Source organism: Carassius auratus, chromosome 40 (genome assembly GCF_003368295.1).
Source record: "Carassius auratus strain Wakin chromosome 40, ASM336829v1, whole genome shotgun sequence".
Lineage (NCBI taxonomy): Eukaryota > Metazoa > Chordata > Actinopteri > Cypriniformes > Cyprinidae > Carassius > Carassius auratus.
The window spans coordinates 19,489,311-19,515,122 of NC_039282.1; the positions used below are offsets into that span (position 1 = coordinate 19,489,311).

General features: G+C 35.6%; 1 protein-coding gene across 3 annotated transcripts in view; it reads left to right on the top strand.

Annotated features, from left to right (window-relative positions):
• The window catches only part of LOC113058802 (fibroblast growth factor 12-like), a 37,500-nt gene extending 12,892 nt beyond the window's left edge, over window positions 1-24,608 (top strand). For 2 of the 3 annotated variants that reach the window (XM_026227027.1, XM_026227026.1), the window contains exons 2-5: window positions 11,689-11,799; window positions 15,450-15,553; window positions 21,097-21,295; window positions 22,438-24,608. In XM_026227027.1, coding sequence (XP_026082812.1) covers window positions 11,689-11,799; window positions 15,450-15,553; window positions 21,097-21,295; window positions 22,438-22,568 — 545 coding nt within the window. In that variant the 3' untranslated portion in view covers window positions 22,569-24,608. Of the gene's footprint in view, window positions 1-9,176; window positions 10,080-11,688; window positions 11,800-15,449; window positions 15,554-21,096; window positions 21,296-22,437 lie in introns of those variants that run through there. The other variant, XM_026227025.1, reaches the window with a different exon arrangement.
• The last annotated feature ends 1,204 nt before the right edge of the window (window positions 24,609-25,812 follow it).

The window sequence follows — 25,812 nt, forward strand, 5'->3', positions numbered from 1 at the left end:
CACATGTGTACGTCAGCGCGCTATGAGAGGATTTCACCATTTCATTTGATAAAACTATCGTCATTCATTCGTATCGTATTCACAGACTGACAGAAACAGCAATGTCTTTACGACAACCTGTCAGAATAAAATCTCGGTATAACTTGAAGAAACTCAAACAGAAATATAGTACTATTGCACAGTAGAGTATGCTATACTTCAAGTATTACCATACTTGATATGCTATACTTCCTATTAGCTAATAATAATAGTTTATTAATAAAACACATAAACTCTGTCTACAACTCACCAAAATAAAAGTTTGGTCTAACTCAAAGAAATTATGTAAGAAATTGCTTAGTAAAGTATACTTAAAAAAAGATCTACTAAAACATTATTTTAAAGGAATATCACACAAGTTTTCAAATTTTAATTTAAGCTTGCCAAAACAATAACACCATATTTTTCAAAAACAATTTCTAAAAGCACATTTGTATTTGTGCCTATAATGTTTATTTATTTATTATTATTGTCAGCTAATAAAAGCTATGCTTCAGGACCATATTCATATAACATCTAAGGCTAAATGTAGCTCTTGACTGGTTGAGTTAGATGATGATTAACACTAAACTGTAGAAAATCAGTTGAGTCTCCCCAGCTGGAAATGGCTGTTAAAATCTTGTGTTTCTTATAATAAATTGACATATTGATAACACTGAATCTTTTATAATGCTCTTAATGACATGCTCATGAACAGTCAGTGAGAGAGAGGTCTGGAGATCCTCAGATGTTATATGGTTCTTCATGACTTGAATTGAATATTGCACATTGCTTTTGCAGTAATTTGTGTTGAAAAACACTCCTCAATAAAAAATATTTGTGTGGCGTGTATTTGGATTGCATTTGTTCCCAATATCTCAGATTTTATGTAAAAATGCATACAATTCTTAAGGGTTCTTAAACTTTATAATGCTTGATTAGCTAACAAAAATGTCTTCAGCAATAGGCCCTGTCCCATGAGTTGGGATTATTCTGTCTCAACATAAGCAGCTTTGTTACAAATGATGTTAACAAAATGTATTTTACATGTGTTATTTGAGAAAATTAGGACAAATGCAACGAAAAATGTTACTTGTAATGTAAACCTTATTTATTTTCTAAATGCATATCATAGATCTTATTGCAAATGATCCATCCATGTATTTTCATTAGTAGATTGTTTTACATAGTGTGTAATCAAAAGGTCATAATGGTAATGTGTGCAAAAACTGTTGCATAGAACCAAATTCCATGCAGTTTCTCTTTTTTTTGAAAATCTCATAACTTTTTTTTTTGTTTCAGAAATTGCTAGTAATTTCATGAACAATTACAAAGGAACTCCAAGTAACGGATTTAATTACATATGCATTTTTAAAGCAGAACTTTAGAACTCAAATAGTTTTTTCTTGTAAAAAAATACTCTAATAATCTGGTTTATTTAGTGTTACAATTTTTTTTTTTTTTTTACAGCATAATGCATTTGCATGATTTATTATTATCTAGTCCTGAAGGTTTTGTCTGATCCAATTACTGCTGCCTTTACAGACCGAGCCTCTGCTTTACAGATCACTCACGTCATTAAAGATAATACATGCTAGTACTATAGCTAAAAATGACTTTCTTCTGTGTTTAGCAGAATAGATTTGTTTGTGAGGCAAGGTTATTATAGTTAACTAAAACCAAAATAATTCCGCTATTTAAAATAAATGTTAACTAACACAAAATAAAAAGCAAAAAACGTAACTTGCATTATTTGAGCTACAGTTGCCGAGTCACACTCATCTATGCTATGCTCATCGATGCCATCAGAAAGAGTCCTGAGATATTTAACGTGTGTGATTGTGACTGTATTGCATCACTGAGACAGAAATCATGTTGCAATGGAAGTCATGTGACGGTTGTGTCGGGGGTTAATTTTGCAACGGCGTTCCACTTTTCTTTAGTGTACTTGTTTAGGTGTAGACTGGAGAAACATCGTCAGTAATGTTCAGGCAGAAATAATGCATGAATCGGGTTATTAATAGCAACCTGACCTTGTTTTTTCTTGTTCAGCTATTCTCTTCTCAAAGTTGTTGTGTCACTGCAGGGTGAGCGACTGTGACGTCAGCCGTGTTTTGTGATATTTGCACATGCAATTCAGTGCAGCTGTTGTTATATGATTTTTGCATGTTGCGTTTAATCTGCAGGATCCTCAAATGTTCAAAGTGAAGTGTGTTGAGAGCATTAACTACTTAATCTGAGTTTAGGACTGAGGGCATGGCCGGTTTCTGACTGAGCTTGTTATTTTTCTTCAAGGCTATTGGGAAGGTTTATGAAACATTTGCATATTTTCACTGTGCTGTAATGCATGTTTTTTTTAAAAAAAACTGTGCATTTATTTGATAAAAACTGTGAAATATTATCACAATTTAAAAAACTGTTTTCTATGTGAAATCAATGTGCTGCCCAATATTTTTTTGGCAGAAACTATGAAACATTCATATATATTAGGATTCACAGATGAATAAAAAAAGTTCAAAAGAACAGCATTTATTTGAAATAGAAAACTTTTGTAACATTATAAATGTCTCTACTGTTACTTTTAAGTGATTTAATGCATCCTTGATGAATAAAAGTATTAATTTCTTTGGAATAAAATCTTATTGACCCCAAACTGTGAGTGTATTGTACTGCCCCCTAGTGGAGAACATCCAGACTTTTCTTTTTCTTTTTTTAAAATCAAAATAAGAACTTAAATAATAAAGAGAGCATAATGATGCTATAAAAAAAGGACTATATAAATGTTATTCATAATTGTACATGTGTTGTAGAATATCAAGAGTGTTACATTATACATAGAACATAAATAAAGAATTCTGTGGTTGATATGGAGACCAATAGTAACATTTAATTGCCGGTATTTATCAATCTCTATGAATGAATGTTCATGTTTGCTAATATTATTATACAGTTTTTGGATAGTGCTGGTTTTAAAGCTGAATGTGGATGTGAGTGCAGACTGAGAGGTTTGAAGACAGTCGAGCTTTCTCATAAATGATGCAGACGCTCAGAATAAACGATTGCATCACACAAATACACACATGAAACATTCATCAGGCTCTCTGTAGTGCTGCTACTGTTGTGTTCGTGGATTTTAATGAGGCTGTGCTTCATTCTGTTAACCTCTAACTGGCAGCACAGAACCACAGACCTATGAGCTGCCTAGCTAGACTAAAAGCTAGTGTAATTCTGTTTAAAATACTTTATTTTGCCTCGTGTCTAATGCAGCATTAATCTGTATTATTTTCAGATTATGCAATGCCAGAATGCAATGCATTGAGCGATTTTCACTACTGAGTAGTGTGTTACTATGGAATAAAACACATATATTAATTAGGACTGTCAAATGTTTTCAAATGTTGGACTGTAAAATTTTTATTCAAATTAATCAGAATTTTCAGTGGATTACACCTGAATCCTAACCATTTTATTTTTTCCTGAAATGCATACCAAAAGATAAATAACAGGACACAGATACATAATTTTCATGTATTGATTCATCAATATGTGGTTCTTGTTTTTCTGAATTTCAAAAGTTTAACATTTACTTGAGCACTATATCAAACCATGCCATTTAACTACAGATAGTGTAAGAGTTTTAGGTGAACCAGTGGTTAAATATAGCCACATATCTATGAAATTATTCATAGAGAAACTCAAAAGAATGAACTCAGAAACACAAACATGCTCCACCATCACATAAGCAGCACTCTGGGCACTCTTGTTTTTGGGAGGTGTTCATTTGCTCTGCCACAATACTTTAGGATCGATATTTTCACGTTCTGAAGGCTTCAAGTGCCAGTAAAACCAAGTAAAATGCATATGCTTTCCCAAACGGCTGTAATTTTTGCTGCATTGCATGTAGGCGTTCTGCGCATGCGCAGTGTGAAACACAGGACGCTATAACAGGAAGAAGCTCCAGCGTATCAACTACCAAAGTCGTCTCTGTTTATCGAGCTTGGCATGAATGTATTTGAGAGTAACTGGGGTAAAACCTTAAGCTTCTTCTGTGTTTTCGTCGCAGCGCTCGCCGCTGTTTTTTTACTATCTTGGAAATTCAGAGATGGACGAGACCTTCCTGACCTGAATAATTTGTCACACTGGGCATACGTGAAATGCGCTAAAAAATTTGACGTAATTAACAACAAACAACTAATTAACGTCGTTTACGCGCTATTTTTGACAGCCCTAGTATTCATTAAAGGGACAGTAAGTAGGAATTACTCCCATCTAGTGGTGAAATTGTATTTTGCATTCAAACTAATTTTGCTCTCCAGCGCCTCGCTTTTTCAAATGCGCGTTGCATCTACGGTAGGCGATATGTACCAAAAAGCTTTGACGGGATGTCTTCTAATAGCACTTCGTCCAGTTTTCCTTCAGGTGAACAGGTGTGTTATTTCAAACAAACTGCAACATGACCATAAACAAACGAATGTTACAGTATGAATTACTGACTGTGGAAAACATGAAATATTGTAATTAGTAGTTATGTCTAATTTATTCGTTATATTTTCTGAATTATATGCATTGTTAGATATAAAAAAAATATTATAATATAGACTGTAACACTGACTTACCTGTCGAGAAGAAAACTGGCCACTTCAGCGTCTCTTTTGAAATCTTTATCAAGCATTAGCTCTTTCCACCTAGAAAAAGCTTCCCGGACATTAACTCTTGTTTTCTGTAATCTACGGTCACATTTCCTTTTACGTTCTATTTTTGACTGTTTTGGCGACGATGTTTTCTTCTCCTGTGGCGCGGCATATGTATGGTCCATAATAAGATGCAATCCAGACTTTTAAACTTGCCGGTGCAGTTTCAAGCGCCTCTCACTGCTCTGCACCTGCGTTTCTGGCTCTGACCGAAAACGCGCTGTGGAAACGCGTTGGCTTAGTACTTTTTGTCCCTCTCTGCTATTATAGTTTTGCAAGATGGCGGAACTACATGGAAGCCTCCGTCGACCTACCCGTCCCATGTATATAAAGATAATAAATTCTTCATTTACGAGGATTAGTTTAAACATTGGCATAGGTATTTGTACACCATTGAGGGCATATTTATGAAAAAAAATATTGATTTTAGATAATAAAATACCTAAAAAGTTACTTATTGTCCCTTTAAACATTTATGGATCAAATAAATCATAAATTTTTTTTGTTTTGTTTAAAATCCTTGTTCAGGGCTCCCATTATTGATAGAAATACATTAGCTTAAGAAAAATGTTTTGCATAACATCCAAGTTAATAATTTTTTTTAATTTGCTCTATTTTCTATCTATTCTGAAAAAAAAACCTCTTTCTCTCTCTCTCTCTCTCTCTCTCTCTCTATATATATATATATATATATATATGTCATTAAAATTGTCATTTAAAAAAAAAAAAAAAAAAAAAAAGTATTCTGTATATTTTATTATATGATTATAATTAATACAGTGTTTTAAAAAAATATATGGTTTCATTATAATTATGGTGATTTTATATTATTTTAATAATAATTAATAATTGACATAATTGACCTTTCTCTCAAAATATATTCAGTAATTTTACTGCTTCTCATTTGCTAATTCTATAACATTTATAGAACATTACATATTTGATAAAATTAGTGCAGAATCATTGTGCTTATCAAGGTTGCATTTATATGATCAAGAATAGAGAGTAAAGACAAAAATGTTAAAATATTATTTTAATAAAAAAAAAAAAACAGTTTTCTGTGTGAATCTGTGTTAAAGTGTAATTTATTTCTGTGATGCTCCGCTGTATTTTCAGCATCATTCCTCCAGTCTTCAGTGTCACATGATCTTCAGAAATCAGAATAATATACTGATTTGTATAATTGTGTAGAAATCAGCCAAATTTCCACACGCATAGTGAAATGCCGATGTTTAGGAAAGTGCTTTGGTACATTTTTTTTTTTTTTACAATCTTGTGGATTACAGGGGAATAAAATCAAACACACATTTTAATCAGTATCTGAAAGTATTTATACAGTATTTCGTTAGACGACAGCATGTTAGAAACACTTTATGTGTACAGTATGTGTCCATGTGAAGGGGTCAAGATATTGATTGCAACTTCACAATTGTTGATGAGCTATGTGTGTGTGTTGGTGTTGAGTTTTCTGATCAATTTCCAAACTGCTCCATCAGGGGTCATTATAATGACAGATAGCTCTGACCTCCCATTGGTTCCTGCCTTCGTTGACTGACCAATCAGAGCAAGGCTCCCATCAACCCACAGACACTAAATACAGATTATAGAGTTTCAGTTTCCGTCTCTTTTCTTATTTTTCCAAACCTGATCTCTGTCTTTGAAAAAGACAATCATTTTGGGATTTGTTTGAGGACGGGTGACACTCCTCAGGACACACACACACACACACACTTACTTGTGCAGTGCTGAGACGGGGTCATACTAATCCTGTATCATTAGGGGTCATAAACTCTCACACTCGTCTTTCAGACAGGATCTGATGAAGCCCGGCCTTCCTCTTCCTCCTTTTTCTCATCCTGGTCTTCACAGGTCACTGATTTAGCGCTGACTCAACACAGTGCCACAATTTTATCACAGGTCATTGTACAAAACTAAGACGTTTGATATTTATATTTGACTTTTTTATTTTTATTATTGCCTTTTCCTCTGACAAACATTTTAGTAATCATTCAAAAGCTAAAATTATTTTTAAAAATTCATCCAGTGAAAAAATTGTATTTTAAATCCCTTTAACAAGCTCCTCCCCTTGTGGGCGGTGTCAAACTTCATATTACGAAATTTTTCTTAATGTTTTCTAATCTTGACAAAACATATATTGTTGGAAAGGTCCATGTGGTTCTATTATTTTATGATAGAAGTAATGTATTATACATCATATATATATATATATATATATATTTATATATATATACAACAAAATCACAGGATCCTCAAATTTTTGATATCAACTTCAAATTTGAAACACGACTTAGACATAAGACTTTGATTTTATAGCTAAATTAGATTCCAAAACATTTGTTAACATTTTTTAAAAAACAATAAAAAAAACAATTAGTTTTCTAAACTTTTTTTTACATTTTAAGTTTTTGAAATCTGCTGATTGTTTTCGTTAATGTCTATATCCTACAGCATTCATGAACCACAATCATTTAAAAAAAAGAGACTGTTTTGGCTGTCCTTTAGCACTAAATTAAAGGGAAAGCACTTGATTATGTTTGAGATGTAACTGTTTAAGTGCAATACTTCTTAAACAGCACTTTCCTGTAATGGATGTCTGACCTTATGAATTATTCATCTCAAAAAGAGTAGTTATACATATTTCATATTGTACATTATAATGTTGTGAAATCCAAAAATGCACTTTCGCCCCCCCCCCCCTGCCAAAAAAACATGCATGCGAATATGAAATATAATATGAAAATGTTTAAATAATAATAATCTTGCAATTTTCTAATAAACTATTTATATAGCACCCTTCAGACATAAGATGCAGTTAAAAGTGCTTTACATGATCAAAAATGACATAAATATCAAGTTCAACATTACCTTAAAAAATAATATTATAAATATTATAAATTAATCTTCTGTAACAATGAAAATGCTATCATGAATTTAAATATTATTAAAAAACATTTTGATTAAAATAAATGCAAACAAAATAAATAAAAATACTGACCAAAATTTTTATATAATGTTTTACAGTACATGCATTAAAAAAAAATATATATATATATATATATATATATATATATATATAAAATGGTTCATTGCGGTTTAAATGCATGTAACTTAAAGGAAGTGGAAATTGATTTAATTATTTTAATGAGTTTAATGGAAAAACGTGGTGCTGTGACTTATTGATTCTTTCCATGACTTATATGCAGTGACTTCTATATATACACACACACACACACACACACACTTAAAATGAATCAGTAAGTGGATCTAAGCCTTTACTATGCATTCATGCTTTACTTGTAGTCCTCAAATCTGTGTGTGTGCGTGTGTGTGTGTGTGAGCGAGTGTGAACTAGCGTGCACAAGTACTACTGGCCTACTCAGCGGAGACTATAGATAGACATCCCCTCTTTCTCTATTTCCTCCTGTCTTTCTCTCACTCTCTTTCTCTCAGTGATAATGTTCAGTGTTTTGTGATGAAGGTTGAATGATGTATCTGGGTCACAGTGATTGGCCTCTTTACTGGAGACTTCAGAAAGCATCTCTCAGCTCTTGACAGCTCTGTGTATTCGATACGATATCGGTACCTGAGTCAGCAGCAGTGACAGCTGCTCCATCACCGATCCGTGCTTCAATTCACAAGGTTCATCATAAAAAACAATCACGTGAAGCCAAACCATCCAGAATTATCCGGCTGCCTTTGAAATGCCCTAATTAAACTTTGTCCAAACGATACTGGCTCTCAGATGTTGTTCGTTTAGAATGTTCTCTGTTGAAATCAGTTTTGATCAGTTTTACTCTACATCTTGCAGGTGTTGTGAAATGACCTTTGTGCAGTGATTTTTGTCTTTAATTTGGGCTGGGATGTTTTAATCAAGCCAAGGAAATCTGTCCAGTGAGAAACACAGAGTTGTTTCAGAGATGGTAAATCTACTACAACACACTTTAAGTGAAATCGATGAGGTGTGACATCACTTTAAACAAAAATTGATTTAAAGCAATCAAATAAGCAATTTAATCTTATGTTGCAATGAAGAAATGGCATGTTTGCTATATATTTACCCCCAAGCGAAGAACTAAAAAATAACTTTTCCATGAGTATATCAGGGTGTTGATAAAAAATTGACTTTTTATTTTAGAATTTAGACTTTTTCCCCATGTGATTAAAAAAATAAAGATTGCAAGACACTCAAAATTTGTTTTTGTTTTTTTAATGATTTTTCCTGAGTTCATATCTGGAATAAAAACAGGTAATGGCAACATTGTATCTAAATTCTGACCTTTGAACTTTGAATTTTATATCATGCAGTTCTGACTTAACATCTCGCAGTTGTGAGTTTATTTCATTTTATGTATTTATTCATATGTCACTGTCACAAAATAAAAAGTTCTGGATTTGCAAGAAGCAAACTCAGAATTCAGAGTTGCAAGATATAAAATCAGTCTGAACTGTGAGACAGAAAGTCGGGATTACCTTTTTTAGGCTATTCTTTTCATCCTGTGGCAGACACAAGCTTCCATTTCTCAAGGATACGCAGATGCACCGCTTAAAAACCAGTATTGGTCAGACCAGATTTTGTTTTTGTCAATTTTTTGGGAAAGCTGTTGCTCTGACCTCCCCTCTCTGTTCCCAGTCGAGTCGGTCTCCTTCTCTCTCTCTCACACACACACACACACACTGCTCCCCCTCTCTGCCTCTCGTTCTCTCAGCATCATTCAGAGCTTCACCTCCTCGGCTGGAATCACACAGGATTCATCTGTAGGTTGAAGTCACTCCACTGGATATTCGGAGGCTTTTCCCGCATGCACCGGATCTCGGGATAGATGCTGGACACGCACCGTGGGATGAGACGGGATGAGGAGTCCTCCTCACCGGACCTTCTTGATGAAGAGTCACTGCAGCTGCGCGTTTCCAAGCTCTTGATGTCATGAATAACTGACGCTTCCGTGTCTAGGGCTCGTTTTTGGAGGGTCTCTGTGTTGTTATGTGATCTAATTGCACGGTTATGTAACTCTGAGTGTTTTCCGTGGTAGGAATACCGAGTCTATCGGTATCGCTCTCGCTCCGGTGCATGCCTGCGCTCGCTCCCTCGCGCCGGTGTGCACCGTGAATCTGCACCGAATCTGCACTGAATCTCCCGTGAGATGGCCGCGGCGATCGCCAGCTCGCTCATCCGACAGAAACGGCAGGCGCGCGAGTCAAACAGCGAGCGAGCGGTCACCGGTAAACGTCGCTCAAGCCCCGGTAAAGAGCCCTCGGGACGAGGCTCCCTGTGCGATCGGCACCTGTTCGGACTCTTCGGTAAAGTCCGATTATGCAGCGGGAAGAAACGACCGGTGCGCCGGAAACCAGGTCAGTTCATTCACACCTCGCGCGCGTGTCGCGTGACGCTCACCTGTGCGCGCGCGCGCGCGGAGAGCAGCGGATGAGATTTTATGCTACATTATTACGTTACTGCACGTTTGATTGTTTTATTGATAACTGTGAGGATTGCATTAACATTTATAATGCCATTATAACAGGTAGCTAAGATAGATATTTTATTACACTTTATTGACGTATATAGTAGGGATGGATTGTAGCCTATTAATTTTGGTTATATTAGATATAAAATACTAATATAGAAAAATATATGATCTTTTTATTAATAACTTTGATTGCATTATTATTTAACAGGGAGTTTATGAACGGACAAAGATTACTATAAACATCTTAAAATATTAATAGTGTATACAATGTTAGACAAAATGTAAATAAATATTAAATGCATTTTAATTTATTTATTTGTCTATATGAACATATTTTATTGATAAATAACAAAAAATACTAATATTAATTTAGATTGAAAATATTGATATGGTTATACAATGTTAGATATTATATATAGTTGAATATATGATTGCATTGATATTTATAGGATGTACTTTACATACAGATGACTAGTTTGAATATAATTGTAAGTATGTATTAAGTTTCAACTTTTCATTTCAGTAGTGATCATTAAATAATGCCACGATGATTGATGTTATTAATAAATGTCATTATAAAGTGTAACCCTGGACTGCAGCATGTAACTTTATTCTGAAAGGTTACAGGTGTGTCTTTGTGGAATTCGGTTTGAGTTCATTTTTATAGCACTTTGCACATATCGACACCTTTTTACACAATGTTTCAAAGCAGCTTGATGGAAAATGCTACATTTTCGACCAACACTTCTGTTATTGATTAAACGTGTGTATTAAAGCTGCAAAATCGATTGTGTTTCGGTTTGGTCTGTTTATGATGCATATATCATATTTGACTTCTGTTTTCTCCCCTGTCTGTTCCTTCTGGTCGACTGAGCTCTTCTGAGATGAGGAATATAGTACAAGTGTCTGTAATTCAAATTTCATTGGTCTTTTTATAGCACGTGACCTTTTTTAATACTAAATATTGCGGAGATACTCTTGAAAACATTCTGGGAGTGAGACAGAGCAGAAGGGAGCCGGTTTACTTACGTATTTAGGAAGGTTTTAAAACAATTAACACATTTTAATTGGTCAGCAGCACTTGCTGTTTCGGGAACTTGACAGATTCCTTTTTTATTTAATTTTTTTATTTTTTTGAGCAGTACTGAGCATTGGAGTTCAGCATGCATCATTAATGATGCATCCATCCTATTTAATACTTGTGCTTGTTTGCATGCATATGATTGGTTTAGAGTGGCTTATTTAAGAAGAGTATTACATTATGAGAACATTTTAAGTTTTGTTAAAAACATGTTGTTTTGCATATCTCTTTATAAGCAGATCAGAAGAACTTGTGATGTAACATCAGATAGTTTATAATCTCTGAAGAACCATTTAATTTGGATGGTACGCAGGCTTTGCATTTCTGACATTAGTGTGTGTGTGTGTGTGTGTGTGTGTGTGTGTGTGTGTGTGTGTGTGTGTGTGTGTGTGTGTGTGTGTGTGTGTTCCAGAGCCTCAGTTGAAGGGGATAGTGACCAGGCTCTTCAGTGAGCAGGGCTATTACTTGCAGATGCAGCCGGATGGAACCGTCGGCGGGACCAAAGATGAAAACAGCGACTACAGTGAGTCTCTCTGTTCGCTCTGTCCTGTGTCCGAAACGAATACGCTCTGAAATCCAAATATGTGTTAGATTGCAGCAGATCTTATCTTAATGTTCTCCTTTCATACATACATGACATATATGAACGTTAACCCATGCACAAATATAAAAACATTACCATTCAAAACTTTGGGGTCAGTGCATTTAAAAAAGAATAATGAATACTTTAATTTAGAATCCTGAAAAATAAAATGCATCACGGTTTCCACAAACATTTGAGCTGTGTTCAACATTGATAATAATCAGAAATGTTTCTTGAGCAGTAAATCATCATATTATTCAGATTTCTGAAGATCATGTGACACTGAAGACTGGAGGAATGATGCTGAAAATACAGCGGAGCATCACAGAAATACATTACACTTTAATATATATTCACACAGAAAATAATGATTGACTGGAGCATTGATTCCAAACCTTTGATAAATATGTGTGTGTGTGATTTTATTAGCATATTTTTTACATTAAGAAAAATGAGGCCAGATGCATTACAATAATAAGGATTTGAAGGGAAAATGTGTTTTCACCATGCAAAACATCTCACTGTTCCTAGAGTAGACATAATTTGTCATTTTAATTATTTAAATGAATAATTCCTCTTTTTTATATTCTTGGCTGACATTTTCTTTATAGAACAGAGAACCTTCATCACGTGTGTGTGTGTGTGTGTGTGTGTGTGATCTTGCCTGATCTCACAGTTTGAGTGTATTTTTCAGATCTGCATATGCATTATTGAGTGTGGACACGTGCGCACACACACACACACACACACACACACACACACACACACACACACACACCTCCCCGGGGTGCTAGAGAGGGATGTTTTACTTCTAAAGCTCAGTATTTTAGAGCGTTCTCTCTCTCTCTTGCAGCTCCTGTATTATCTCAGTGGTTTGAAGGTGCCCACTCATGTTTTGAATCTCCTCCTGCGAGATGCTTCTGAATCCTTTTTTCCTCCTTATCTGCTAAACTCACATTAGCGAGTCCAACAGGCTTAGACAGCGCGTCTTTGTGTGACACACGTGAGACACACATTACTGTGTCCAGCCCTCGAGGCTTATGACAGATTCAGTGTTAAAGTCAACATAAAACGCCCATTTCACTACGATAACGTGAGTGAAGCCGGCGATGTCCACTTAAAAGGAAAGATTTCGTTTCAGTTTGATGAAAGATTATGAAAACAGACACTTTTTATGCATTTTGACATGCAGTCGTTCACAGCAAGAACAGGAGCGTGCATTAAGAAAATAGCATCAGTTTTGACACATTGATAGAGTTTTGTCTTTTCCTGGTGTTTTTAAGCTGTGGGGGATTCTCATGCAACATGATCGCATTTATCCGACAGCTGTGGGCAAACATGTTTTCATCTAAAGCGAGAATATTGATCAGCTGGAGAAGTGAAACACAATACAGTCAGAATCTGGTCGGCTTCCAGCAAAATGAAGAACAGCTGATGAACAAGCTGAAGCACAGAGAAACAGATCTGCATGAATTCTTGTTCGGCGTGTTTTCCTCTTCATGTTTGCAGTAACAAACTTCAGAACTCAAGAGGGGGGAAATGTATCATTCAAATATCTGTTGACCAACACTGACACTACTGGACAAAGGTTTGAAATCATTAAGATTTCTCTTCTGCTCAACAAGGCTGGATTTTTTTTTATCAAAACTGCAGTAAAATAAATCCTAAAATATTTTTAGAATTTAAACCAGCTGTTTTCTAAGTGAATATCTATTAACCTGTAATTTATTCCTGTGCTCAAATCTGTATTTTCAGCATCATTCCTCCAGTCTTCAGTGTCACATGATCTTCAGAAATCAGAATAAGTTGATGAAATATTTCTGATTATTATAAATGTTGGAAACAGTTGTGCTGCTCAATATTTTTGTGGAAACTGTGATGTATTTTATTTTTCAGGATTCACAGATGAACAGAAAGTTGAAAAGAACAGCATTTATTTGAAATAGAAATCTAATATTAACATTCTTCATGTTTTTACTGTCACTTTTGATCAATTTAATGCATCCTTGATGAATATAAGTTTTCATTTCTGTTCATTCAAATTCAGTGGTAGTGTATCACAATGTATTTTCACAGATATTCAGCAGCACAGCTGTTTTCAGCATTGATAATAAAAAACTTTGGACTGATAATGTGCTTGTGATTGAGTTTGTGAGGAGTTTGTTCCTCATCTCATGAATTCTCTCTCATATTCTGCTCTCGATCCCACACAAACACTCATCCCTTGTTCTGGTTCTCTGATCTCTCCTCCCCCTCCATCCCTCCGTTATCCTGCTGCACTCCTCCGCTGCTCCTGTTTTCTCTCTCCTCTGGGTTTTTTCCCTCCTGTCGATTTATAAAGACTGGAACTGAATCAGCAGCAGCATTACGAGTGTCTATCTATCTATCTATCTATCTATCTATCTATCTATCTATCTATCTATCTATCGTTCTATCGATCTATCTATCTATCCTTCTATCCTTCTATCCTTCTATCCTTCTATCTATCTATCGTTCTATCTATTGTTCTATCGTTCTATCTATCGTTCTATCTATCTATCTATCCATCCATCGTTCTATCGATCATTTTATCTATCTATCTATCTATCTATCTATCTATCTATCTATCTATCTATCTATCTATCTATCTATCTATCTATCTATCTATCTATCTATCTATCTATCTATCTATCTATCCTTTTATCTATCTATCGTTCTATCTATCGTTCTATCTATCTATCTATCTATCTATCGTTCTATCTATCGTTCTATCTATCGTTCTATCTATCGTTCTATCTATCTATCTATCGTTCTATCTATCTATCTATCTATCTATCTATCTATCTATCTATCGTTGTATCGTTCTATCTATCGTTCTATCTATCTATCTATCTATCTATCTATCTATCTATCTATCTATCTATCTATCTATCTATCTATCTATCGTTGTATCGTTCTATCTATCGTTCTATCTATCTATCTATCTATCTATCTATCTATCTATCTATCTATCTATCGTTGTATCGTTCTACCTATCGTTCTATCTATCTATCTATCTATCTATCTATCTATCTATCTATCTATCTATCTATCTATCTATCTATCTATCTATCTATCTATCTATCGTTCTATCTATCTATCTATCTATCTATCTATCTATCTATCTATCTATCTATCTATCTATCGTTCTATCTATCGTTCTATCTATCTATCGTTCTATCTATCCATCTATCTATCGTTCTATCGTTCTATCTATCGTTCTATCTATCTATCGTTCTATCGTTCTATCCTTCTATCTTTCTATCCATCTATCTATCGTTCTATCGTTCTATCTATCGTTCTATCCTTCTATCTATCGTTCTATCTATCGTTCTATTGTTCTATCTATCGTTCTATCGTTCTATCTATCTATCTATCGTTCTATCTATCGTTCTATTGTTCTATCTATCTATCTATCGTTCTATCGATCGTTCTATTGTAATCCTCTCTGCTTCCTCAGTCAAACTCATTGATCTAAAGGTTTTCTCAGTGTAGCAGTGAGTGTGGCTCAGAGGAGATGACTGTGATCATAAGCAGGATCTCCAGTGAGATGTTGCTGTGCTGTGTTTCAGCTCTGTTTAACCTGATCCCCGTGGGTTTGCGGGTCGTGGCCATACAAGGCGTGAAGGCCGGACTCTACGTGGCCATGAACGGAGAGGGTTTCCTCTACTCCACGGTAAGAACACACTCCTCACATCTGTGTGTGTGTGTGTGTGTGTGTCACGTCTGTTCTATCTAAAATCCACAGCTTTTCATGTGATCATACAATCTGTTTTGTTTCTTTTCTCTGTAGCATTTGTCAGGGTATGTACTATTATATGCAATTTTGATGTAGTGCGTGAATATTTCTGTGTGTGTGTGTGTTTTGGAAATCAGGACACACTGTCATGGTGTTACGGTTGTGATGTTGTGTGTTTTGATGTGTTTTTACAGGTTGAAGTGTGTAATATTACATGTGTTAATAATATATTGTGTGTGAGGAGGTGCTGGTTGTGTTTTACCGGATTTATTGCAGGACATAGCTTCAATATTGTGATGGATGTGAAGTCAAAAGAAGGATTGCATCGCCAGTCTCCTCTCATGTAGTCTAAAACTCAACCGAGAGAAGGTTCTGGAAGCAGCAGTCATGTGATGGAGAGAGCGACTCTCTGCTCCCGTCTACATTCATAATTCACAGACTTGTTATTAAAATTTCAAGTATAGCTCCTGAACTACATTGATCCACAAAGAAAGCAAGCAATGTTACTGTTTTTAGACACGCATGCACACACACATGCGCACACACAGCTTTCAGTTTGCTGTGAAGAGTGTGAAAGGACTTTAAATCTCATGACACAACTGTAAGTAAAAATGACATTTATAATCTCCATTGCAAAACAGTTTGAGCACCAGCCAGGTCTATATGAAGGAAAGGATGTCTGAATTCAAATAGCTGTCTTTTTACAAATTTACAGCTCCATATAATCTTTTTCAACCATGTTTAAAGTTGTTCCACAGAAATTCATGTCAACATCAACACAAAATATATGGATAAATAAAGTGAAGTTTGTTCATTAATGAATTGTGCTTAATGCAAACTGCTTTTTTTAAAAGAAATTAGTCTTGTACTCTCAGCTCCATTTAAAGTCATTGTACAGAGTTTAAATATGCAGAACTTATAGAAATGCATATTAATTTTTGTTTGGTGTTATGTAACATTACACATGTCGGTGTGAGTGTCAAGATCAGCTGTTCTGGATGTTGTTCTATCTTTGGGGTGACAAAGTGTTAATTAACTTTAGTTTAAGTGTGATAATGAACTTCTGCCAAAGTCTGATGGGTGTGTGTGTTTGTGAGTGTTGCAATGCAGTGTGTATGTGTGTGTGTGCAAGAAGTCATTGATTGAATTTTGGCATGTAAATCACAAATGAATGCAAGTTTCGCAAACTGAAATCATTCATTGGTCATTAAATATTTTTTGTTTTATATTTGTGGATTGCCTTCCATTGATTTGGTGTCGTTGTAATGAGTGTTTTACTGAGTGTGTTATTGTGTGGATGTTGTAGCTCAGGGTTGTGTGTGTGTGAGGTTTTCTACTGGTTATTTATGTTTAATCTGCTAAAGTGCTTTGAGATGCTGAGATGGCAAAGAGCGCAAACCTCCCTTACTGCTGTGTGTGTGTGTGTGTGTGTGTGTGTGTAATATACATTAGGGTTCAAAAGTCTGAGACTGCATTGAAAATGTGGAAAATGAACAAAAACCTTGAAATAAACAAAGTTTTAGCATACAGATTAAACCATAAAGTGCTGCAGCCACGACATCAAAACCCAGAAGACCCTTTTCAGTTTATAGATCATCTGAAAGCTGAATAAATCGTATTTCTATTAATGTATGGTTTGTTAAGAGGACTATATTTGTCTGAGATACAATTATTAGAAAATCTGGAATCTGAGGGAGCAAAAAAAATCTAAATATTGAGAGAAAATCATCTTTAAAGTTGTTCAGATGAAGTTCTTAGCAATGCATATTACTAATCAAAAATGAAGTTTTGATATATTTAGAGTAGGAAATTTATAAAATATCTTCATGGAACATTATCTTTAATTAATATCCTAATGCTTTTTGGCATAAAAGAAAAATCGATAATTTTGACCCATACAATATATATTTGGCTATTGCTCCAGAGTCACATATATGACATATTTTGACCAATATTTGGAATGATATTGCAATATATTTTAAACGTGCATTCTCTGGCTAGATATAAGTTTATAACATAAATAAAATGCCCCTGTAGTAAAATGTACATAATAATATATACACTTGATTTATATATGGTATTATATGCAGCAACCATATATTTCAACGATATACAGTGCCGGCTCTAGACAAATTTTACTAGGGGGGCCAGGGAGGGGCCAGTGTTTAACCAGACATATTTTATTTAAATGTAATGCAAATAAATACAAAAAGTAATTCTTGAAAAAATCTACACAATCAATTTTACACAATCCAAACATGTTAATAAAAACAAATTACTATTAGTTCTCTTATAAAATTCAATCAGGCAATCATACATTTCACAATTTAATATTTATATATGAATGTCAAGAATTCAGAAGTGTATATATTTATAATGCTTACACTACACTACACAGAAATAATATACAATTAAATTGCTTATTTTAAATGTTTTGTGCAGGCTAAAAATATAATAAGCTTTTAATAATCTTTCAGTGCGCAAAACCATGAAATCCATGTTGTGTTCAATGGATTTTTGTCGCAGTGTGTCTTTCCAGTAAAACAAAAAAAGAGGCAAAAACAAAGTCCTCGACACGTTGAACCAGATGAGTTGGGCTTTTTGCTCCACGACAGCAGACAAATGTGAACCAAACATGGTACTGTAAATACATGGCCATGTACTTACACGCTGAATTTAACTGACACAATGATCGGAAATGTTTGCTTTTCTGCAGATCAAGAAAAAAATAACTATAGAATTAGAGCTCTCTTTCAGAGAGAGATAATACCAATTCCTTACATAATACCTAATTGGAATAGCATTGTGGAGAATATACCTTGGGAGAAATTATGGACCTTGCCTCATAGATATCTGCTGACCAACAAAATAAAATAAATAACATTTAAGTTAATTCACAAATGTTACCCAACTAAAGTTAGACATTGACGTGAGTTGCTGTTTTTGTCATTCTTCTGAAGAAGTCTTCATTCATTTATTTTGGCAATGCTCCTACACTGAAAAATTTTGGTCAGACCTTTTGGCATTTATTCAGTGTTATTTTGTAAGTGACTTCTCTTTTTGTTTTCATTTGGATTGTTTGACCATTCAAAATTGACCATTAGGGAAGTCGTGGCCTAATGGTTAGAGGGTTGGACTCCCAATCGAAGGGTTGTGGGTTCTAGTCTCGGGCCGGACGGAATTGTGGGTGGGGGGGAGTGCATGAATAGCTCTTTCTCCACCTTCAATACCACGACTTAGGTGCCCTTGAGCAAGGCATCGAACCCCCAACTGCTCCCCGGGCGCCGCAGCATAAATGGCTGCCCACTGCTCCGGGTGTGTGCTCACAGTGTGTGTGTGTGTGTGTTCACTGCTCTGTGTGTGTGCATTTCGGATGGGTTAAATGCAGAGCACAAATTCTGAGTATGGGTCACCATACTTGGCTGAATGTCACTTCACTTTATTTTTATTTATTAAAAAAGAGAATACTGGAAAATATTACATAATTAATTTATATTTCCTGTTAGCTAAATTTCACATTTATAAACAAAAGTTTACTGGCTATAAACCTCTTTTTTCTTTATTCAAATTGGACTTAGACAAGTATGTGGAAACTATACCACATCCCGACTTAAGAACGGGTTCGCGAATCATTTGAGTCATTTGAGTCAGATCGCGACTTCAGAGCGGGTTCACGAATCATTTGAGTCAGATCGCGACTTCAGATCGGGTTCACGAATCATTTGAGTCAGATCGCGACTTCAGAGCGGGTTCACGAATCATTTGAGTCAGATCTTGACTTCAGATCGTGTTCACGAATCATTTGAGTCAGATCGCGACTTCAGAGCGGGTTCGCGAATCATTTGCGTCATTTGAGTCAGATCCCGACTTCAGAGCGGGTTCACGAATCATTTGCGTCAGATCGCGACTTCAGAGTGGGTTCGCGAATCATTTGAGTCGGATCGCGATTTAAGAGCGGGTTCGCGAATCATTTGATTCATTTGAGTCAGATCCCGACTTCAGAGCGGGTTCGCGAATCATTTGCGTCAGATCGCGACTTCAGAGTGGGTTCGCGAATCATTTGCGTCATTTGAGTCAGATCGCGACTTCAGAGCGGGTTCACGAATCATTTGAGTCAGATCTTGACTTCAGATCGTGTTCACGAATCATTTGAGTCGGATCGCGATTTAAGAGCGGGTTCGCGAATCATTTGATTCATTTGAGTCAGATCGCGACTTCAGAGCGGGTTCGCGAATCGTTTGAGTCGGATCGCGATTTAAGAGCGGGTTCATGAATCATTTGAGTCGTCGATATATATGTTATATATATGCAGCTTTAACAACAACACACAGTATATACAAAAATCTAAATTTTTTAATGCATGTCTATCTTTTTTATTTACTTATATATTATTAACAAGACAAATATACATGTAAATGACATGTAAGTCTAAAAATGAATTGCACTTAAATAAATATAAATATTTGTATGGGTTAGATATGTCAATATATGAAATTTTTTATACAATTTTTTATAGGTTTAATACGTTTTCACTTCATATGACAATATATTTCATATATGGAAGTGTAATAATGCTTGTATGTACATGCATTTTTAAAAATAAACATAATTGCTTCATAATTCAAATTTTCAGGATGGATGTGTCATTTACACTGAATAGTAAAATGCCTTAGTATATTGAATTTTATATTTAGCACAAGCCTTGTTTAACACATTCCCAAATTATATGCATTTCTCGGTTTCATTTTTCACTCACATTGTTTTTCTGCCAATATAATTTGTAATTAAAGGGTCACAATAGTGCATGTAAAGAAAGTTTTCATTTATAAAGCTCTGAAATGTTACTGACCGGTGCATTTCCTGCAAATATGGAAAAAATAAAGGATCTCAATTAAATATGTGCAGTGTCCCATGGTTAGGCGAGGCAATAATAAATAAGTTACTATATAAATGTTTTACTGTAATACTAGTAGCACTAATTTATTATGATATATGTTTGAATAAAGTAGCAATTTTAAAATACGTTGATGCTTGTATTTTTTGTCTTTTATCTCAGTATTTCTATCAGTGTTGTATAAGGGTTTTTATGCGTAATAGTAAGTTTTTTTCAAAGGGTTACTAATGACACATCATTGAGATATTTTCATGTCTGGGAAAAATTTGGGATTGAACCGGTTAAATTCCCAATGCACAGTTTAAACATTTGCACTGGTGGTCTCAGGTTTTTGTATTTCACTGTATGAAATATATACAAAACATTAATTGTGTCAATTGTTTGTGTGTGTGTGTGTGTGTTCACCCGAGGTGGTTTCTGCTCTGGTTGACGGCCGTCTCCACCCTCTCCACCTGTGCATGCAAAAGACTTTATAAAGAAACTGGGACAAATACTCTATAAATGCAGACACACACACACACACACACACCTGAGAGCTGTAACTGTGTTTTAACATCTCTCTCTGTTTCTGTCCGTCTGTCTGTAGGATACGTTCACAGCGGAGTGTAAGTTTAAGGAGAGTGTGTTTGAGAATTATTACGTGATCTACTCGTCCACGATGTACCGCCAGCACGAGAGCGGACGCGCCTGGTTCCTCGGACTCAATAAAGAAGGACTCATCATGAAGGGAAACCGGGTCAAGAAAACTAAACCGTGCTCACACTTCGTGCCCAGACCTATTGAAGGTGAGAACACACACACACACCCACACACATTAACACATACACACTCACACACACACACACTCACACTCTCTCTCTCACACACACACACACACACACACACACAAACCTACACATGTACACACACAGACACACTCTCACACTCAAACCTTCACACACACACACACACACACACACTCACACGCACACCTACACACTCACAGTCTCTCTCTCTCTCTCTCTCACACACACACACACACACACAAACCTACACATGTACACATACAGACACACTCTCACACTCAAACCTTCATACACACACACACACACACACACAGACACACTCTCACACAAACCTACACACGTACACACACAGACACACTCAAACCTTCACACACACATTCACACTCTCACACACTCACACACACAGAGACACACACTCTCTCTCTCTCACACACACACACACACAAACCTACACATGTAAACATACAGACACACTCTCACACTCAAACCTTCATACACACACACACAAACACACACACACACACACTCTCACACACACATACACACGCAAACCTACACGCGTGCACACACACACACAGAGACACTCTCTCAATCACACACACACACACACACACACACACAGAGACTCACTCTCTCACACACACACACACACACACACACACAGAGACTCACTCTCTCTCTCACACACACACACACACACACACACAGAGACACACACACGCACACACACAGACACACACACACACACACATACACACACAGACACACTCTCACACTCAAACCTTCACACACACACACACACACACAGAGACACACTTTCACACACACCCACACACACACACACATACATAGGGCAGGGTGATGTATGAAATATTTACAGTAAATGCATAATTATTTATGAATTTATATAGATTGATAGAAAGATAGACTGATAAACCTGGAAATTAGACAATTTTGAAAAAGATCATGCAGATTTTTCACTCAAACGTGTAACTTGTAATGAAAAAAAAAACTGAATTAGACAACAATGCAAAATTGAAGCTTTTCTTCTCTGAGATGTTTGACCAACACTGTATTAATGCCTCACTAGCTGCAAAACCCCTGCTGTTTAATAATGACGTGTGTATGTATTTGTGTCTCAGTGTGTATGTATAAGGAGCCGTCGCTGCATGATATTGACGAGAAGCAGCGGTCCAGGAAAAACTCAGGAACTCCCACCATGGGCACCAGGAAAGAGTTAAACCAGGACTCTACCGATCATGAAGGCTCATAGCCACACACACACACACACACCGACCTGTAAATGTACACACAAACACACACACACTCACTCACACACACACACACACACACACACACACGGTGACCCCTGGAGCTGAATGCTTTCTTACACCCGAACAAACAACAGCAACTTCAGCATCGACAAGCATCAAACGAAACTAAAATTAATGAAGTAACATAAAAATAAAAATAAAACATTCTTGCCTGTGAAAATATTTTAGGAGTCTATGAAAATCAGGACATGATTTTACATTTTATGCAAAGTCTGGCAAGAGTCTATATTGGCGTCACGTGCTCGTGGAGGGTGTTTTCTTTCGGGAGTCAGAGCTTTAAAGCCATGTTCGATGATCACATGTTGATTTATGAATGCTAAAAGCACTTTCACTCACCGCTATACATCGCTCACCTCATTAATATCGAATGTTCTCATCGATTGTGTCCCCCAATCATTGCAGTTTTTTTATTCTGGGAGGGGGAGGGGCTTATGCATTCTGCTCTCTGATTGGCTGGAGGGTTCAGGAATTACTAGAACTGGAATCTCATTCACTGTATGTGTCATATTCTACACTTCAGTAGCATTTTCCTTTAAATCCCCTCGGCGTCGTTCAACAGTGTCTCTGAAACATGCTTGCTGCTGTACCTTTAAGACTTGGATATGTTAATGCACTGTTATGATTGGTGGACATCAGCATACTGGTGTCATCTGTTGGGGCGGGTCGCTGAACAGGCGTTTATGTAAATGTGGGCGGGAATATGTTAATGAGCTTTTTTTGGAATGTTTTGAATGCAGTGAGAATCGTCACAGTCTGAGATTCTGCATTCAGTAAATGGAAACACTTGTTTTAATTTCACCTCACGCCCGATTTGATCCTCAGAGATTGGGGTTTTTTATCCTGCCAAAAGCACATACTGCCCTCCGAGTGACTAAACTGGACTAAACCACTTTAAACCAGAGAATAGACTGCCCCGGTTTTCCTTCTCACACAGTTTTTATTTTTTAATCGCTCCTCATTAACATGCAGGCTGTGTTCAGAATGGAGTCTTAGTGCACTGCTTAGTGTGCAGTATATACTTCATACAAAACAGTATGTGAAATGGTGCACTTGCAATGCTACAGTAGAGTACTAGATGTTTTCACTATGTTGCATGTCTAACTCAGTAAATGTCTGAAATGAATGCTATTGTTTTGCATGTTTAATCATCCATTAAAAAAAACGAGGAAAAAGTGTAGTTCTGTAAATACAAGGTCGAATGCATAGTGCTCTACTTGAACTTTGCAAGATTGACACTTAAACTGAATTAGAGTTTCTAAATAATGACACTATTGTCTACTGAGATCAAATTGGTTACATAATTGATTAACTTTGCAACATTGACACCATTCCACTGCAGTTATTACTGCTTTGAAACGATCCGTACTGTATAAAGAAGCCGCTCAGCTTTAGCTAAATAAAGCTCTTAGCCATGCATAAGATTATTTGCATACTGTGCAGGGTATGCACACTGTATACTGAAGAAGTGGTGAGATTAGTATGCTGGGATGACATTTTGAACAACGCTCAGCTCAGCACGTTTCTGATTGGTTACTTGAGTCCAGGCTCCTTCCCCTTTAAATGTGATCGACCTGTTCATTGGTCAGATCTGTTGATGGAAAGGCCAATCAGCTGTTAGCTGGGTTTATAAGAAGTCTTCCATGACTGGCGCTCCACCAGCATCTGAGAGTGGGGTCAAAGGTCAGGGCTAGTGATACAAGAGGGAGAGAAAAACTAAGGGTCACGAACCTTGTGTCTAAAGATGCCTGCCTGTTTTTTTGTTTTGTTTTTTTTTCACAGAAGATGTTCTGATTATTGCCATGCTGAAATGATCTTCTGCTGACCTGGGAAGTTCTTTTGTGTTTGCACCTGAATTCTGAACACGTTCATGTTCATTATGTAAAAGAGTTCTGAATAAAACATTAAACCTGCCACAGGAGGAAAATGTAATAAAAATAAATAAATAAATAAATGAAAAACAGGATTAAACTCTGGTCTGGTTTCAGCTTTTCTTCTGCCATCAGCATCTGCTCCCAAACCTCATCATCTGCATCGCTGTCGGCTAAGTGTTTTCGAAGGCAAATAATGTTCAGTATTTGAACAGTTAAACACTTTTTGTTGAGTTCACACCAAGAGGTGGATTCTGAAAGCTTTTTCATTAATCTTTTTTTTTTTTTTTTTTTGCGAATAAATAAAGCAGCAGGGTGACTCACTGATGTTTGTGTCTGAAATTTGTTAAATCTTAATCCTTTTTTTTTAAAGGCAGCACTACGTAACTTTTTTGTGTTCAAAATGTAAAAAAAAATTATATAATAAGCGACTACACCATGAATCAATTTCCCAGCTTGTCATGAATCACTAAGGTACACCTATCATAAGTGTTTATATATGGACTATATCGACTGCGGAGTAGCACAGTACCTGCGTGATTCGCCATAGACATAAACAGAGAAGTAGTTCCGGCTACAATGTTCTTCCGCAAGACGCACGCAGTTCTGCGTATTAACCGCTAGAGGGCAAAAATTCACGGACTGCAGCAGTTATTAGACAAAATAGGGAGAAATGTTTGTTAGAAAAAGATTTTGAATGAAGTCGTCAAGGCTGCATTTATTTGATCAAAAACACAGAACAATAACAAAACATATTTAAAAACGTATAATGCAAAGCTGTGTTTTAAGCATCATTACTCCATTATTCAGGATTCCTTGATGAATAGAAAGTAAAAAAAAAAAAAAACAGCATTTATTTGAAATATAAATATTTGTTAACATTATAAATATCTTTAGTGACACTTTTGATCAAATTAATGCATCCTTGATAAATAAAATAATAAAAAAAATCTAACTGACCCCAAACCTTTTGAACTACATATATATATATATATATATATATATATATATATATATATATATATATATATATATATATATATATATATATATATATATATATATAAAATAAATATACATACTTATTATAAAGTATATGTAAACGTATCTATTTTATATTTTAAATATTGTCCTTTTTTAATTATATATTTAAAGTATTTGAACTTAAGTAATTCTTAATATTTACTTATAATAATTCTGATCTCCTATTTCTGTGTAATTGCATTTTAATAGTTCGATTTTTCTGTTTTTAAAATATACAACTTTTTATAGCATAAAAATAGAATGTGTAAATATATCTAGTTTTATGCTTTTT